Source organism: Chanodichthys erythropterus, chromosome 20 (assembly GCF_024489055.1).
Source record: "Chanodichthys erythropterus isolate Z2021 chromosome 20, ASM2448905v1, whole genome shotgun sequence".
Classification (NCBI taxonomy): Eukaryota; Metazoa; Chordata; class Actinopteri; order Cypriniformes; family Xenocyprididae; genus Chanodichthys; species Chanodichthys erythropterus.
Window position 1 is genome coordinate 30,153,631 of NC_090240.1, and position 18,931 is coordinate 30,172,561.

At 35.3% G+C, this 18,931-nt stretch overlaps 1 protein-coding gene across 1 annotated transcript in view; it reads left to right on the forward strand.

Moving 5' to 3' along the window:
• Positions 1–18,931, forward strand: part of plxna1a (plexin A1a) — a 245,298-nt gene that overhangs the window by 124,435 nt on the left and 101,932 nt on the right. The window contains exons 5-8 of the mRNA XM_067370392.1: positions 12,157–12,257; positions 14,028–14,151; positions 14,933–15,086; positions 15,168–15,267. Coding sequence (XP_067226493.1) covers positions 12,157–12,257; positions 14,028–14,151; positions 14,933–15,086; positions 15,168–15,267 — 479 coding nt within the window. The remainder of the gene's footprint in view (positions 1–12,156; positions 12,258–14,027; positions 14,152–14,932; positions 15,087–15,167; positions 15,268–18,931) is intronic.

An 18,931-nucleotide genomic window follows, 5' to 3' on the forward strand; every position in this document is an offset into this window, starting at 1 on the left:
ATAAAACTAAATTATTGGAGTATGTTTTACAAAAAGAACTACTTTAGCCTTTGTACTTCAAAATGTTATGTTTATTTCAATGTGTTACTTGCGTTTCTTTACACTCTAAAAAATGCTGGGTTAAATATGGACAAACCCAGCAGGTTGGGTTAAAGGGCACCTATTATGCCCTCTTTCACAAGATATAGGTCTCTGGTCTGGTCAAGTTTCTGCTTAAAATACCCCACAAAAGCAAAAACATGCCTTTTACCATATTACTATATTGCTGGCTAAAAAAATAAATTCAAAAATGGTTGAAAAAAATGGCTGGGTGAAAACAACCATATCCCTGGTTTTCTCCATATTTAACCCAGCATTTTTTAGAGTGTATATATACCCTACACCAAATGTTTTCAGTATATGAAGAGAACTATTTAAAATTTGTTTTTGGCAATTGAAATAAAGCTGAAATAAAATAAAATATAATAAATAATACTAAAATGGTTTCTACTACAAGGCTGTGTGCCCACCAAAGCGTTCTTTTTTCCAGAGGTTAGCGTATTTTTTTCAATTGTTTTCAATGGGAACGCCGCATTTAGATGCTGAGCATCTATTTCATAATGAATCTCTGAGCGTTCGGCTTTTACTGGTCGCCGAGAGATAAAGAATGTTCAACTTTGGGTAAAACAGTTAGTTCTTCACTGTCACTTCCTGCCAATCACAGTGGAGGATGGGCGGGACAAATACAACACCGACCAACCGAAACATTCTGCTTGTACAACATCAACAGGTGACAACAACAAGCATAATAACAGAACAAAATCATTTAAAACAAGAGCCAGAGCATATACTTTACATTGTGTCGACATTTTTTAATATAGAAACAGTACAGAAACAAACTAGATGCTAGTAAAATTTCCACAGATATTCCGTATCATTGCAAGCAAAGCATCTCAACTGAAAAAAAAACGCTGTGCTGCTGAAGTGCTCTCAAGCCTAGTGTTTTCAGCTGGCTAAAAACTCATTGGTCGACACACGGCCCAAGTCAAAAGAGCCCACCCAGAAGGTTTCGTTGGTATTCGAATGTGATATGACCCAAGCCATATCTACAGTGTAACTCTGTGGGAGTTGTTTGATTGCTTTATCTTCTGCCACATGAAATTTATCATTTTTATTTCTTTAAAATTGGTAGCATGCCTGTCATATAAAGCTACATACATGTAAATAGCTCCAAAGTATAATACTATAATTTTATACTTTAAATAAAACTTAAACCGGGCTAATGGTTTGCTGGTCTTAGAGGGGTTTGATGCAATTTTAGGCGCTTTTTGGAGTCTAGCTAGGACAGATAAAACTGGCTTATTTTTTTAGCAGGCTTAAGGGTTTCATAAATAATCAATTTCATAATCCACTTTTCGCGATCGAATCAGAGCCCAATGGAAAAACTCGAGCCCCATACTGCATTGTTTCATACTACTATATTTCGTCACAGTTGCCATTTGCATTGCATCTTTAAGTGTATCTGTAAATTTCAGCCGCAAATGTGTTGAAATGCATGCTGGTTTATTGTGTCCACGCTGTATTCTGCAGGTACTGGAGTGAGTTTGGATGTACAGGATAAGGTGAATGAGTTTCACAGGCCACTCTCTCTCTTAGTCTGTAGCCGCTGCACACCAAGACCCAGAGGACCGAGCAAAAGAGAGAAGTGGAAATTAATTGGTTTGAAGCAATTTGTTCTGTCTTCTTTCCTTCATCTATCTTTTTTCTTTTCTTTCTCCCCTCTCTTTTAAGTGGTCTTCCTCCTATGGAGGAAGGAGTCAATGGGAGAGGTGCCCCAGGGGTCATTTTCTTTCAAATAGCGGGTCCTCTCTCTCCCTCTCGCTCCGTCTCGCTGAGATATTGCCGGCTCTTTGAGAACTGACAGCGGTCGTGGGAGATAGATTGTGATTGGATCACTCCGGCTTCCTTGAAGCCATCTTTCATTAATTTTTCTCTCCCCACATTCACTTTTTTCCCTGTTTATCGTAATCTGAGGCATCTCACCATCTCTCTTGTCAACAGCACTGGCTAACAAGCCTCTGTCGCATCTCTCGCTTGAAACACGTATTTTTTCCTCCAGGTTTTATTATGTATGAGAAGGTGGACCAACGACGACCGGCATTCTCTCGTGAAAGCCAGAGATGTTTTTGTTCCCCTTTGAATCTAGCGAACGGAAACTTTCAAGACGATCCATAAACACAATCACACCGTAATCCGGCGTTCCGATCCGTCCCACATTTTAATATGCTGACTTCCATACCTCAGGCTTACAGAGATATCACACAGCATTAGAGAAAAGACCTGGACCCTAATGTTCAGTTATATTGCTGTTTCTTTCCCCGAATCTTGCTGATCTGGGGGAAGATGCGCCGTATGTCGTCCACGTCCGCCTCCCCCTTTACTCCTTACATTTTTTTTTTCTTTCTCCATTTGTATCTCTTCATTGGATAATAGAAACGGCAGGCGGAGGCGCATGTTGTGCCTCAAACATCAAAAACTCCATTTCGCCGGGTTGACAGAACAATTTTCCATTTCCCATATTCACACCCACTTAATTAAAAGTTGCTGATAGCCCCGGCATCTCTTTCCGCCGCTCTAGGGTCCGCGGGAAGACATAAAGCTGTCCCATACTAAGCGAGAAGAAACTTCGATTAGCGTTAGCTTGATTTAAACAGCGCTCGCTGCCGTTCGGACGATAAAGTTTACAATGTTTATCTGAGGCTTGGAGGAATTTCTGAAAAAAAGTCCATCAATGGATTTGTCAGTTTGGTATATTGCTCATGTAGTTTGGTGAGATATTGTTTATGCTTTTTGGGTGACTCATGAAACCTGTCAAGAACGTGTCCAGCTCATATTTCACATCAAAATGAAAAGAAAGAAATATGAAATTATATTTGGACTTCAAGAAAATTCATTGGTTGCATCATGATTTTGAATCCCATTCAACCTCAAAAATCTCATCATTGTAATGCAAAAAAACAAAAAATCCCATTGTCATTACTGTAATGACGAAGAATTTTTACTATAGTTACTATAATATATAAGAAGATATACTATAATTACTATAATCTCTTATTTTATGCTTAAAAGTGCACAATTGCTATACAAATGTCATAGTGCAAACATATATATATACTATATATATATATATACTGTATGTATTTATATATATATATATATATATATATATATATATATATATATATATATATATATATATATATATATATATATATATATATATATATATATATATATATATATATATATATTTATTTATTTCAGATTTTGTTTCAAATGTATGAAACACAACCTGGACATGTTTCTGTGAGACCTGACCCATTCCCACAGCGGCGCTTGGCTCCATCACCAAGTATAATGCCCAGTGTGTGTACGCTGGGGGAGCATATGTAGGTTTGAAAGCATGTGTGTATATTTGTACATGCGTATCACTCCCTCTGTTAGAAGCTTTTGATCATAATGACAGTGCTTGTATTGTTTCCTCACATAGCTGCACCTCATGGCTTCTGTGTAACACAGTACAGTGAGGAAACTCTACACGACTCTCTCTCTCTCTGAAGGTCAGTGTTCTTCTGTACTCCTCTATCAGAGGGCTGAGAGGAAGTATCAGCTGGCTGTAATCTGATTTGTGTGGCGGACGTCTTAATATAGGCAATGTGACAAGAAGGAAGGAGAAACTGCCAGATCTTCAGTTCACTGTATGTGTTGTGTGTGGGGTGTGTGTGTGTGTGTTCAAGTAGTTGTAAATGTATATGCTATCAGTCACAAGTTTGGACACACTTGACTGAATTTTCATTTTAAATCTAAAAGTTTATGCTTAAATACTTGAAATTTATTTTATAGATTAATAAGATTTTTCTTAGAAAAATAAAGTTATAGTGATGTACAAAATAATAGTAAGAATAAAGAAAAAAATGCATCTATCTCTCTCTCTGTGTGTATATATATATATATATATATATATATATATATATATATATATATATATATATATATATATAATATATATATATATATATAACATACATTACATACATACATATATACACCATATATACAGTGTATATATGGATCAATGACGTGGCCTTAATAGTAATAAAAACAAAGATATGACATCCAAAGTATGTAAGGTAGTACAACTAGATCTCTTATATTGAATCCAAAAGGTTTTAATTATATTTTGCACAAATAAAGGTATTTTAAAGGTTTAGAAGTGTCAAAAGGTCATTCGGTTTAACCGTCCAAAGGCCAATACAGCCAATTAATTTGTGATTAAAATACCTTTAAATGTAATAATTGTATATATTTTTTATTTTGGCATGATTTTATAACATCATATATCATCATAGTGCAAAATGGTATTAAAATTATGTGTAAAAGTTGTTGCTTTTATGAGAAAAAATGTTCGGAAAAATGAATTTCATTGATGTCATTTGGAGTAACCAATATAAAGGGACCATTTTGGATAGAGTCATGCGGTCAGTATCATGTGACACGATGTGATATCATTCAGACACCTGCAAAGGACCACATGGTTGTGAAGCAAAGTAACTAATTCTCTCTTAACTATTTGAAAAATTCATGGTCAATTCATTGGTACAACCGCTATAAAACATGGAAAATGTTGTAATATTTTAAAAACTTGTACTAAATATAAAATGTTTGATTGTCCTTTTGCCAGCTAGCTAGATATCAGCCTGTTAGTATTGTTTGAAAATATTGTCATTCGGTATAACCAAAAGTGTCATTCGCTAAAACCGAAATTTTGATTAAACTGAATGACATTTTTGGTGACACATTTTGTCCGTCTTGTAAAAAAAATGACAAAAGCAGTGTTAATTGATTATAAAAATCACAATCTCATTAACACTTAATAAAACTTCAAAATTAATTGTTTCCATAGTTTTTTTTTACACTTTTAAAAACCTTATTTGTCAATGACCCATATATACACACACATATACTTTTATTATTATTATATTTTTTTTTTTTATATTTTCCTATTGTGCCTAGAGAAGTGGTTGGGCCATTTGAATTTAAAGTATGTCCAAATTTTGACTGGTAGTGTAAACACAACCACAAAGGGAAAGACACTTAGAGCAATTAAAACCAAATCACAGTTCACCTCACAGCTGGACGAAGCCATTTATAGCCTTCACACACTCATAATTTTCATTCTTTTGCTAGCTTTTCTTCTCTGCTAGCCTTTTTTCCCCTCATTCCATCATTTTGCAACACTTAATTTGCTCTTTTTTTCCCTTCTCACTTTGATTTTACTGAGGAGATCGTCCAGACGTGACATAGTGACCAAGTGAGCCATTCCAGATGCCAGATGTTGCCATGGTGATATCCATAAACCATGCACGTTGCACACACACAAATCCTTGAATGTGTGCTGGTATTGATAAAGCAGGAGCTTTATTGAGCTCGTAGCTGGAGACTCTACTGACATGTAGCAGTGAGCGTTTGCGTTCAATAACACTCTGCACCGTGAAGGCCATTTCTTCTCGCATATTTGCCCTGTGAGAGACATGAATGGAATTTTGAGTTTGTATCAGCGTTTGACTGACATTTATTGGAGGTAAAATTAAGAGATTGGAAAATTAAGTCACTGAAATTCCAAACTTTAATTAAGTTTTATTATTTGTTTATCAGGTTAACAGGCGTTTGCTTTATATAACCCAGGCAAAAGCTACCATTTAAAACTAATTATAGAGTAATTTAAGTATGTAACTAAAATTTATCTTAAACTAGGAGCTGTAGATTATATCTGTCAAAGTGGATGACAAATATGATGGCAGGGCTTAAGCGGGGGCGGAGTCTGAATGTCAGCACACTGTGGTAATTAGACATACTGTTGATTATACTGTCAAGTTAGTGCCTTGCAAAGTATGTCTGATATAATAAAACAATTCTTTTCTTGGTCTTTTGCCACATTATTGATGAAGACAGTAGAAATAGAACAGGAAATCGTCAGAGAGAGAGACCAAAAATGGAGAGATTTGAACCCACATGTCTCAATTTCTCTAGAGCATGTGGAGTAAACGTTAGTTCATGTCTCTAAAAATTGTAAAAGTCATCTATATATTGTTTCATACCTCAAAATTTAACAAGCGTAAACCTAAACTTAACGTAAAACATAAACTTAAAGGGATAGTTCCCCTAAAAAAGAACATTTTGTCATCATTTACTCACCCTCAAGGGTGTTGATTTAATATTTTATATTCTCATTCAGTTTTGCTTGATACTTGAAAAGGTACTTGAAAAGATACTTGAAAACACAACCATTTAATATATATTTTTTTAAAGAAATTAATACTTTTATAAAGCAAATATGTTGTGAAGCGACTAAAGATATGTGCTTTACCATGATTTTAACATAGTTAAGAACCTTTCGTAACTGTGGTAAAATCACAACATGCAGCCTCAAGTTGGCTAATATTCCTCCACACCCACCAATATGATTATAGACATCCGTGTTCAATATATATTTAAATATTAAGTATATTTATCAGTCTAACTGTAGAATGTTTACAGTTGCCATTTTCAATTGACCTTTCGCCGGGAGTTTGATTGACAAGCGATCTAACCAATCAGAACGCCGCATCCGCCATTTTGTCCGACAAAGCAGCCAGTAGTTAAAAGATTAACCTCGGTGGAGTTAAACTTGAAAAATGGTGTGTATTGACGTCTTTCCGTGTTTTAAACAACATTCATTCTCATGTTCATGGACTAATAGGAAGAGATGATTGGTTTTTACGAGCAGTTGAGCTGAGGCAATCTGTCACGACCATGATCACGCCACATTAAAGAGCAACAAAACGGTTTTTATTGTTTGAATTTCTTTAATAACTACACGGTTTGAAAGCTGGGACTTTGTTAATCATAAGTAACCTGCTCTGTCTTGTCTGTCGATGTGTGGTCAGTGTCCTCTTTGTTCCGCGATGTATTTTTCACTGCGTGTGGAGTGACAGCGCCACGGCTTGTCGGACAAAGCAACAGTAACTAAGGGGGGCGGGGCTCGGCGAAAGGCTAATTGATATGAGGTCACTGCGGTCACTGTTTTGGCTTTATAGATGAAATATCAGTTCAGATTTGGCGTTACAGGTGTGTCCCGTCAGTTGCATGACCGCAGATGTTGCGTCCTTGGATGCTGTTTATCATTGAAACGGTGTTTGGACTCTCAGGGTGACCTTATCACCCTGACTCAGATTAACCGTGGACATTTACCCCACAGGGCTTTCATCGGTTTGATGGCGATACATAATTTATGTTTGGTGTGGGAGACATTCTTTAAGAGATGGAACCTATATTAGCAGAGCTTTACTTCTGCAGCTGGGCTTAATGGGGCTCTGGAGCAACAAGTACTGTCACCATGTACCAAGAGACAACCTGCAAATGGTTTTGGCTCTCTCTTTCTCTCATTCTCTTTCTTTTTTTCATTCATCCTCTCCCTCTAGGCTGTGTCTGGCTTCCTGGCCATGATCTATGGTTTCATCTGCCATTTTTTCTTTTGTGCATGGCCAAATTGAAGATAGATGAACAGGGAGGGTTTAGAAGGGGGCGTTGAAAGAAAGAAAAGGCCTCCTAGTCTAGAAAGTTTGCTCTTTCTAAATTAGGCTGTGCCATTTTAGGGGGGTGGGGCAAAAGAATGACCTATTCATTTGGACTGTGTGTTCATGGAAAATGTGCACTTGCTCTCTGAGGTGTGTGTGTTTTGGGGATGAAAAAATAAGCCATCGATCATCACAGCCACCTTTAGAGCATGACCAATTTTTGGCCCAAATTGCACAGATGGCGCAATTACATGCGCTGGGTTCGTCCAAACCTCACCGAAAATAAAGAAAACACACCATCCTCAATTACATCTGCTCAGACCTTCTCAGATATTCGGTGTTCAAATCCTGACAGGGCTCAGAAACGAAACGTTGTGAACTGCAAATGTGTCAGCAATCACACTTGAAGGCATATTAATATTTTATTTTTTGTTACACCTTTTATTTGATATATTTTTATTTTATAAAAATTTCTTTTTATTTTCTATACTATTTCATATTGTTTTTATATTATATTCAATTAAAATGTTATTTTGTTTAATTTTCTTGTATTTTTATATTATTTTATATTTATTTTATTTGATCATGTTTTTTATTTATATACACACATTTGTTAAATAACTGTTTTCTATTTGAATATATTTCACAAAGTAATTTATTCCTGTGATGGCAAAGCTGAATTTTTAGCATCATTACTCCAGTCTTTAGTGTCACATGATCCTTCAGAAATCATTCTAATATGCTGATCTGCTGCTCAAGAAACATTTAATGTGTACAATTGTACAAAATATTTGTGTACAATATATTTTTTTTCAGGATTATTTGATTAATAGAAAGCTCAAAAGAAGAGTGTTTATCTGAAATCTAATGTTTTGTAACAATATAAATGTCTTTACTGCCACTTTTGATTGATTTAATGCATCCTTGCTGAATAAAAGTATTCATTTCTTTAATTTCTTTTCAAAAAAATAAAAATTCTTAGTGACCCCAAACCTTTGAACGGTAGTGTATAATGCTACAGAAGCTTTGTATTTCAGATAAATGCTGTTCTTTTGAACTTTCTATTCATCAAGGAATCCTGAAAAAAAAAGTACACAACTGTTTTCATCATTGAAAATAATCATAAATGTTTATTGAGCAGCAGATCAGCATATTAGAATGATTTCTGAAGGATCATGTGACACTGAAGACTGTAATGATGCTGAAAATTCAGCTTTGCATCACAGGAATAAATTACTTTGTCAAATATATTTAAATAGTACACAGTTATTTTAAATTGTAATAATATTTCACAATATTACTGTTTTTTACTGTATTTTTAATTAAATAAATGGAGCCTTGGTGAGCAGACGAAACTTCTTTTAAAAACATTAAAAATCTTAGTGGTTCCATTTTAATTTTACATTTATTTTTACTTTTTTATTGAGAAACAAACAGTCAGCTGTCTCTTTTTATTTATTATATTCTGTTGTTTTTGTTTTGTTGCACTCTTATGGGGGGTCCAGGCTAATTTCAGAATCACTGAGTTGGAACAAAACTGAATGTTACTACGCTCTCTGATTGAGATACTTTCCCATTGTGACCCAAATGCCTTGTGCCTCGTTTTGCAGATGTTATTTATATTTAATACACCCCTTGCTTCTCCTCCTCCTCTTCTTGTAGAGAGATGAATGGTTTCTCTTTCAGCCGTTTAAATAGAGAGGGATGAGAGCTCTCTCTCTCTCATATGAATGGCTGCACTATAATAGTCTCCAGCCCTGATGTTTAAACAAAGAGCAGAGGTAGGACACAATACTCAACTCTCTGATTGGAAAATCGGCTTAATTGAAATGTTCCAGATGCCGAACACTCCCAAACCAAAAGAACTGCAATCTCTCATTCTTTTATGGCAGACCCCAAAAACCAGAACCACACTTTTTATTTGACATGTCAAACTGTTGATTCGGCACTGTATTGTCAGCCTTTTTCTTTGTCGTTTTTTTTAAACCATTGTATTAGGCCTACAACCTCAAAGATCACAACGTAAACCCAGTATCTTTTGCATATATAACAGCAGGAAATCCAAACATTTGCCTATCGTTTATCATTCATCTACCTCAGATATGTCTTATCATTTGAAACATGTAAGCAGCAACTTTACAAGTCTCTCTAACGGTAACCTAGATAACTGTGCGCTATTATTTAGCTCAGTTTAGCACTGGTGATCACTTGCATTTAAAGGGATAGTTCACCCAAAAATGAAATTTTGATGTTTATCTGCTTACCCCCAGCGCATCCAAGATGTAGGTGACTTTGTTTCTTCAGTAGAACACAAATGATGATTTTTAACTCCCACCGTTGCCGTCTGTCAGTCAAATAATGGGAGTGAATGGGACGGCAACAGTTGGAGTTAAAAATCATCATTTGTGTTCTACTGAAGAAACAAAGTCACCTACATCTTGGATGCGCTGGGGGTAAGCAGATAAACATCAAATTTTCATTTTTGGGTGAACTATCCCTTTAACTTATACTCTGTAAAATTTGGGCATAGAGATAAGAATAATCCAACATTCGAAACTGTAAATGGTTTGCTTTTATTTCTGTAAACTCACAAAAACAAAACGTTGTGCTATTGCAAAATAATGAAAACAAACAGGATCGCTTTCTGCCATCTCGGTTTCAAGTGAACTTGAGCACATCATAAAAATGAACCAAAACTCAGCATATATTTTCCTCACAGACATGAGAGATATATCTGTGGAAAGCTTGAAATGACTACTTTCAAATTATCTGATTCAAATCTAAAACAAATATTTTTAGATTATGTAACCCATATGAAACCTGCATATAGACACGTCCAGTACTGCGGAGATGATGAGTTAGCATCGTCGACTTCATCTCTGCAGCCAAAAACAGACAAAACACTAGTTTATCAATAAGTTATTAAAATGTTCAGTCTCCTGTCTGTTTTTTTTTTTTTTTTTTTTTATGCCACATTCATAATCATTACGTTTGCTGGTGCGCTGCAGCAAGCTTTATGCATCTGCTCCGTAAGTTGTCATAGTTGGGTAAAAAAAAAAAATATATATATATATTATATATATATATATATATATATATATATATATATATATATATATATATATATATATATATATATATATATATATATATATATATATATATATATATATATATATATATATATATATATATATATATATATATATATATTTATATATTATTTATATATATATATTTATTTATATTATTTATATAAATATATATTATTATTATATTATATATTTTTATTATTATTATTTATTATTATTTATTATTTATTTATTTATTTATTTATTTTTTGGTGAAATTATGAAAATAGTGTTTTCACAACTTTCATAAATAGGAACAAAATAGATTGATAACAGCAGTCAGAAGAGAGAAAGATGTAATTTTTACTGTCACTCCCATAGCTGCTGTTTAGAAACACCCTCAAACCAGCGTTAACTAGGTTTTTGTAATTTGATGTTAAGGTAATATAATACTAAGTATATTGTTATAAATGTACATTCGTTTTAAAAAAAAAAATATATATATATAAAAAACTTTGCAGGATTTACGATATTGATGACTGTTAAAACGCGTCATCACAGTCCGTGAAAAGGGTCTATTATGATTTATGTGGTTTAAATATATAAAAGCATGATTAGTGACTTTATTTGAGCTAGTTGCAAACATCCTTTGATGCCTATATAAATAAAAATGCTGTCTATGTAGGCAGCTGTCTAGATTTGGAATGGAGCCATTGAGTCTCCTTGGTGCCGATCGATCGCCAGTCAGACATTATGATGGCTGAATGAAACTATATGAAAGTAGACGTGTAGATATTTCTCAGCGTGTTTCAGTCAGCTGTTCTCTCTGTTGGACATTTGTAATATGCAAGGTGTCTGTGTGAATGAGTTAGTGTGTGTTTGTTGAACTGCTGCCAGTGATGGTGAATGTGACGAACTCTGTTTTGGGCCGCAGTGCTCAGATTTCACATAGCACTCTAAAATCATCAAGCAGGTTGATCATTTGATATTTCCATCTGTCTGTCTTGCCATAGCAATGCCGTAATTGTGGGTTGGATCCTGCATGAACATGATAAAATGTATAGCCTACCTTGAATTAAAGTAAGGCACTTTGGATATAAGCATCTGCCAAAAGCAAACATAAAAACAGGAGTTTCCTTCAACCAAAACTAAACTGCATCTATAAATGGGCACTAAAATACAGACAAAAACTCAACTTTAATTGCTGTAGACATTAATGTCATTTGCTTCCATTGCTCTTTTCTTTTTTTATACTGTTTTTAAATTTGGAGACACTTCCAATCAGACTCTAGCGTTAGCATATTGCTAAGCTAACAGCTCATTACACAGCTACAGATACTGAGTGGAAAAGTGCATTTGTGTTTTTTTTTTTTTTTTTTTTTTTTTTATTAGATGGAACTATTTTCTAACAGCATCTGGAAATAAAAATACATGTTGAAATAATGTGTGTGAGATTTTGAGAACTAATTACGAGGCTTGTGTGTCTGTAGGTGAGCCGGGTGCCGGTGGAGAGCTGCGAGCAGTACAGCAGCTGCAGCGAGTGTCTGGCTTCTGGTGATCCCCACTGCGGCTGGTGTGTCCTGCACAGTGTGTGAGTATCTGCACCTCCTGACCTCACAGCTGCTCGCACACACATACACACACGTTTACATGACTGTATATGAATGGGGACATACTGTAGACTGTTTAGTTTTTAATATAAAGATAATTGCTTTGTTGACACTAAGCAGGTTTACAGCGACAATTTGTCTGTTCATGCTGAAAATGCTTTGCTAAGAGACACAATAACGGCCAATAAGAACATATGTGATGTTTGATATATTAGTCAATGAGATTTTACATCAATAAGAAAAAGAGAAAGCAATATGCAATATTTTTTTTAGAGAAAAATACTTTACTAACTTTTATTTAGGAATAATTTTTCCAAATCAAGGCATCTCCGGAAGGTTTTTTTTTTTTGGTACAAATTTTTCTAGTTGCGCAAATATTTTTCATTTTGTGTTGTGTTGTTTGGTTTTGTTTTGTTTGGTTGGTTTGGTTGTATTATGTTTTGTTTGGATTTTGTTAGGGATGCACCAAAGTATTGGCCGCCGATATTTATCGGCCGATTTTTGCTCAGTTTACAACCATCGGCATATCGGCTGTAGGAGAAAAAAGGCATATATAACAAACCGATGGTTTATTAATTAACCGTGTGAAGGTGCTGAGCTTGATAATGACTGTTGCGTTATCCTAGCACTGCTGTCGGCGCTTTAATGTTAATCAAATAACAAAAGATCACACACTATTCTTGACTAAATAACTTATGTAACTTTCATAAGTATAGTGGAGCTCATCCCAATGATGACCAAACCTTTACTGATGTTTTATTAAGTTTATTTGCATCCGTTTTCACTCCAAAAATACACCACAAAAGCTAAACAATACAGAGCACAAGAAGTGCGCATTAAACTCTCTCTCCGTTGCATTATCATCCACACACAGCGAATTACACAAAACACTTATTACAAATAACAGTAGACAAACACATAGAGATCTTATACCTTTTCGGGGGATGCTTACTTTAAATCTGCAAAATAACTCTGAAGAACTGCATGCTCTCCATTACTTTTATAGCTCCGTAGATGAGAAAATCCGTCAAAATAAGAGTCCCGAGTTAGTAAAGGAGCTCTCATACATATTCAAACTTACAAAAAATATTAAAATGTATACAAAAACAAATTAGAAGTTTAATCACAATAAAGTCTGTTACAATAAAGAATGATTAATATGTATATAATATATACAGTGAAGAATATGCAGTTATTTTACATTTTGTTTACTTTATTTCTTTACCTCAAAACTATTAAACCTACCTAAAAAGCAGTGTTGTGTATCTTTGTTCTGTTGTCTTTCCAATCCACGTTGATTAAAAATTATTTGATGATGCAGTAATAAACCTGCTAGGATATTTTAATGCAGGTGTTTTTGAACTTTGCTTATTTAAAAGATGATCAAAATATTAACTATTTTGATGACAAAATGTCATTTTACAAATATCGGTATCGGCCAATAATTGTTTGTTAAAATCGGTATTGGTATCAGCTCCAAAAAATCACATCAGTGCATCCCTAGTTTTTGTTTTTATTTAATTTGGTTTTGTTTTATTCAGCAATGCCTTTGGGAGTTTGTGGGGGTCCTGTACTCCTCCAGAACCCCTCAGTTCGTACTCTACTAAGTTTTCCTTCATCATCACACAACACAGTGTTACCTTCCAAATCTAATCAGCTAATAAAGAATGTGCTTGAACTCCCTGGTTGATTTTTCTTAGAAATTGATAGTAATGATGTTGTCCCTCCTGCTGAGTAATATTTGTGTTTAGATGTTCACGTAAGGACCGCTGTGAGAGAGCTGATGAGCCCCAACGCTTCGCCTCCAGACTGGAGCAGTGCGTCCGACTTACGGTGCAGCCCAGCAATATTTCAGTCACCATGTCTGAAGTTCAGGCAAGTGTGTGTTTGTTTGTGATCAGATTATGATTTGCATAATTGAAAACTTGTTGGTGGTTTGGGTTATGTGCATTCAGCATTCAATGTACATAATATTAATCTTTTTTTATTTTATTGACCTTTCACAACGTAAAAAAGGACAACAGACACTTTGCTCTTGCTGTTTGCTTACCTAATTTAATCATTAAAAAAAAAGAATAAAAAAAAAATATATATATATATATATATATATATATATATATATATATATATATATATATATATATATATATATATATATATATATATATATATATATTGATATAGGTGATTTAGCCTATTAACAAAAATATATATAAAAACTATTTATAAAATATTTTAAAATTATTTATCAGTATAAGTGATATTGAGTTTAGTGATATGAAATTTTCACTTTCTCCCCTTTTCTTTTCTTCTAATCCCTATTAACGAGAATAAAAATGAAAGGAACAAAACACAAAAAGTAACATTTTGAATCATATGTCGATAAATGACAGAAATGTTTTAGTAATGTAAGCTTTCATGTAATATATAAGTGCTGATTTCCATTTTGCGCAGTTAATTGTAATCAGATCTCTGTCCGACTGCATTGGAGACTTATTGAAATGGTGTAGATGCTATAAGGCTAAAAATATCCAGATAGTATCTGGAAATGAAAATCCAGGTGTCTTTTGTACAAATGTTCAAATGTTTGTCAAACCAATAAAGCGTATTAAAATTGAAATCTGTTCTGTCTCCTGGTCTGTGTTTGGTCCTACAGCTAGTTCTTCAGGCTCAGAACGTCCCCAGTCTGGCTGCGGGTGTTAACTGCTCGTTTGAGGACTACACTGAGACAGAGGGACACATCATGGGGGGACGCATCTACTGTCTGTCCCCCTCCGCACGGGAGATCGCTCCCATCACACGCAACCAGGGTAAGGTGACGCGCACGCTCTTTTAAAAGCCTCCATCCGCTTGTTAGAAACTGCTGAAGCTCACCGTGTGTCTGCTGGCAGGTGACAAGCGGGTGGTGAAGCTCTATCTGAAATCCAAGGAGACGGGGAAGAAGTTTGCCAGCGTGGATTTCGTCTTCTACAACTGCAGTGTCCATCAGTCGTAAGTCTCACACGGGAAAGAGAGAAGGCAGCTTCCTGTCGTCTAACTCTCTCCCTCTTTTTCTCTGTCGTTCTTTTGTTCAAACTAAGACAAGTTTATTTTTATGGGACCATGCTGTGTGTGTGTGTGCACGTGTGTGTGTGTGTGTTTACTGCTTCTGAGTGAGAGAGGGATGTTATTTTTGTGAGGTGTGAGCAGTTTTTTGCTGAGATCAGGGATGAGATCAGACTTTTAATGTCATTTCATTAACGACTCATGAGCATCCCTGACTTCAGCCGTCCAGCTTTACTGCTCATGAGTTATATTCCCGCAGTTCTTACATCACTCTCTCTCTCTTGCTCCCATTACTTTGCTTAAATCCATCCTTTCTCTGTTCTCAGATCAATTGACAAATAAAGATGTCTGCAATGTTGAAAAGGAAAAAAATAACATTTAATGATAGTCTTAAATGCATGTGTCAAGTTTCTAGAAATGCAATCTGTTTTTGTTTTGGTTTGGTTTTAATCAATTAATAATTACATATTAATTTGTCGAGAACACCGTGTCATTATGCCTTTCCATAAACCATACTGATGGCATCAGCACCGCTTCATTCTCTTGACCCTATTTTCAGCTTCTCTCTCTGTCCCATGGCTCTTACTGTCTCCTCCTCCTCACATTCCCATCCCTCTCCGGATAGACAACAGGTTGTGCTCCAGGCGGGAGCGACTCCAGATGTTTTGAGCTCCAGTGTCTCTTATCCTCTCCCACTCTCGTTCATTAAGTCAGGCTGTGTGCCCTTCGCTACCTCAGCGTGCATTGCATTAGCATGACACTGTCCCATTAGCAACACAGCCACTTCATCTAAAACTGGACGCGATGAAGTGCTCACCTGGTGCTCTTCGTGTGTGTGTAAGTGTGACTAAGGCACACTATTTGGCTCTAGTGATCACTAGATGTGTGTATTGTGTATGTGTGTGTGTGGCAGAGGGGCTCCTGCTTGGCACGGCAAATTACCCTGCTAGCTATTTACATGCAGCGTAACAATATTAGAGTTTAGCATGAGACAGGGGGAGGGAACGGCTTAATCGAGCATGTGAGGGGCCCGATGCATTTTTAACAAGAGGAGCATGGAGTGAATAAGGAAGGAAAATCAGAAAAAAGACGGATAGACGGTGGCTTTTGTTGAAGCGATAAAGCACTCGCGAGTCTGAAAGGTTAGCAGTAGCTCGTGCATTTTAATATGAAAAGAGCCCATGCATGTGGCACAGGAGACACACACTTTTGAATAGACTGTCCCTTCTCTCTCTCTCTCTGTGTGTGTGTGTGTGTGTGTGTGTGTTAAAGCCTCAGGGTTGGCACTATGTAATTGTAATTTCATGTCTTGTGAGACTCATCATTATCATTGTTTGCTTAGCATTATACTTGCATATGTCGAATATATAATAACACTAGTTACATTCAAGCTATTTTAAAGGTACAATATGTAAAATTTTTGCAGTAAAATATCCAAAAACCACTAGGCTAGTGTTATATATTTTGTCCAGCTGATTACAAACAATATCTCTAATGTTTTCAAATACTTGTAAATCATGAGAAAATTCCCATTCTAAACAGTGACACGGGGCAGTGCAGTCGCCTGTCAATGACGTCAGTTACCTTTGTTACCGCCTTTACTGACGTAGAAACCACATGACAACAGTGTCGTGGACAAATGCAGAAGTAGTGTCTAGTGTCCAGCAAACCACTAGCTTGCTTCAAGCAGTTCCTTATTTACTTCTTGCACGTTTTATGGTGGATTGTGTTACTTATTTATGGAACATAATTACTGTTTACCATCTGCCGCTGGTTCTGTCGACAAGGACAGCTCCCGTAAACTCATGACTGGAAAAGCGGAAGCGGCGCCTGTGACTGTGTCATAATAAAAGTCCCGCTGCTCGAGAGGCGTGTGTTGATCAATCGCTCCAGCTCCTCGTTCAGCTCCCGCAACACTCGGTCCTGCTCTACTTCATATTACAGTAACGCTAATAATCGCATCCACGAACATGAGTTCTTCCAGACTCCAATCCCTATTCTTTTGCACCGTCCGTTGAGATGGAGACCACATGTCCCAAGTTTCCGCTCTAAAACTTGGCGTCATCAAACTACGCCTTTGTTTTGAATAGGCTTCTAGCGACCTCTAGCGGAAAGAAATATCACAAATTGTACCTTTAAGTCATGAAGAAATTTTTTTCACTTGATTTTTTTAAAAATAAAGTCATTTTGGTGATCAAAGATGAGTTTTAAGGGATCAAATAATTGAGGGACTTTAACTATTTGAACAATTGATGTTTTCACTTGCTCATACGCATGTCCCGAAACATCAGGTCATTCGGTACAACCGCTAAAAAACATGAAAAAATGTTGTAATATTTTAAAAACTTGTACTAAATATAAAATGTTTGATTGTCCTAGATTTCAGCCTGTTAGCATTTTTTGAAAATATCATCATTCGATATAACCAAAAGTGTCATTTGGTAAAACTTTTGGTTAAAACAAATTACTTTTTTGGTGACAAATTTTGTCCATCTTGTAAAAATATATAATTAAAAAAAAAAATATATATATATATATATATATATATATATATGAAGAGTTTCGTTGCAAAACGAGATAAATCCGTTTTTAACATTTTTGTCAAAACATGTTTATTATTATGTTATCATGTTATTATTTTGTTTTATGGTGCTACTTAGCTGTATTTTTTAAGTTATGAAGGTTTAAATCAAAACAAACCAACTGCAGTTGAATTGATATTAATTGGAATGCACAACCAAAAAACAAGATTTTTGAAAAATTAAAAAAATGGATTTATCTCATTTTGCAACGAAACTCTTCATATATATATATATTTTTATATATATATATATATATATATATATATATATATATATATATATATATATATATATATATATATACACATTTATTTGTTAATTATTTATTATTGCACCATACATTTTATACCTAAGTTATGTTGCATATTTATTCACAAATGTTTTGGATTGGCATTGCATTATTGTGACATCTTAATTCCATGTATATGTGTTTATTTCACCATCATTTTATATGTAAATTATGGTGCAAGAAAACTTAATTAGCATTCTAAGTGGCCTTAAGGGGAAAATTTAAAAAGAAAAGTATATTTCGTCACAAAATAGTTTGATTTGTTTCACAGTACTGGCGGTAAGGAGGATGACATGGCACTTCTGAGGTGTGTGTCAGCAGTGATAGGTTGTAATATAGGTGCCTCTTCAGGAAGTAAGATCTGAATAATACAAGATCAAAGTGTGCCAATGTGACATTCATTAGTGGATGCCACCCTACACCTTTCTCTCTTTTCTCCTCTTTCTTTATCTCTCTCTCTTCTGCCACCCTCTGTTTTGCTCTGCTCTCCTCCCTTTCTCTCTCTGTCTGTTCCTTTTTGTTGTTTCATTCTCGTTTTTTCTCCTTCTCTCACCCTCTTTTTCTTTCCGCACCCTTAGAATCTCTCTATTTCTGTTCGTCAGGTTCAGCTAGTCCTTTAATTCACCGGCTCTTGTGTCTCATGTAGTCGGAGCAGAGTGAGGAGAAAGCTTTATCATGCACCAGCAGTGGACGTGAGCGTAAGCCTTTGAACATTTGGCACAGACAGGGGAAGAGGCGT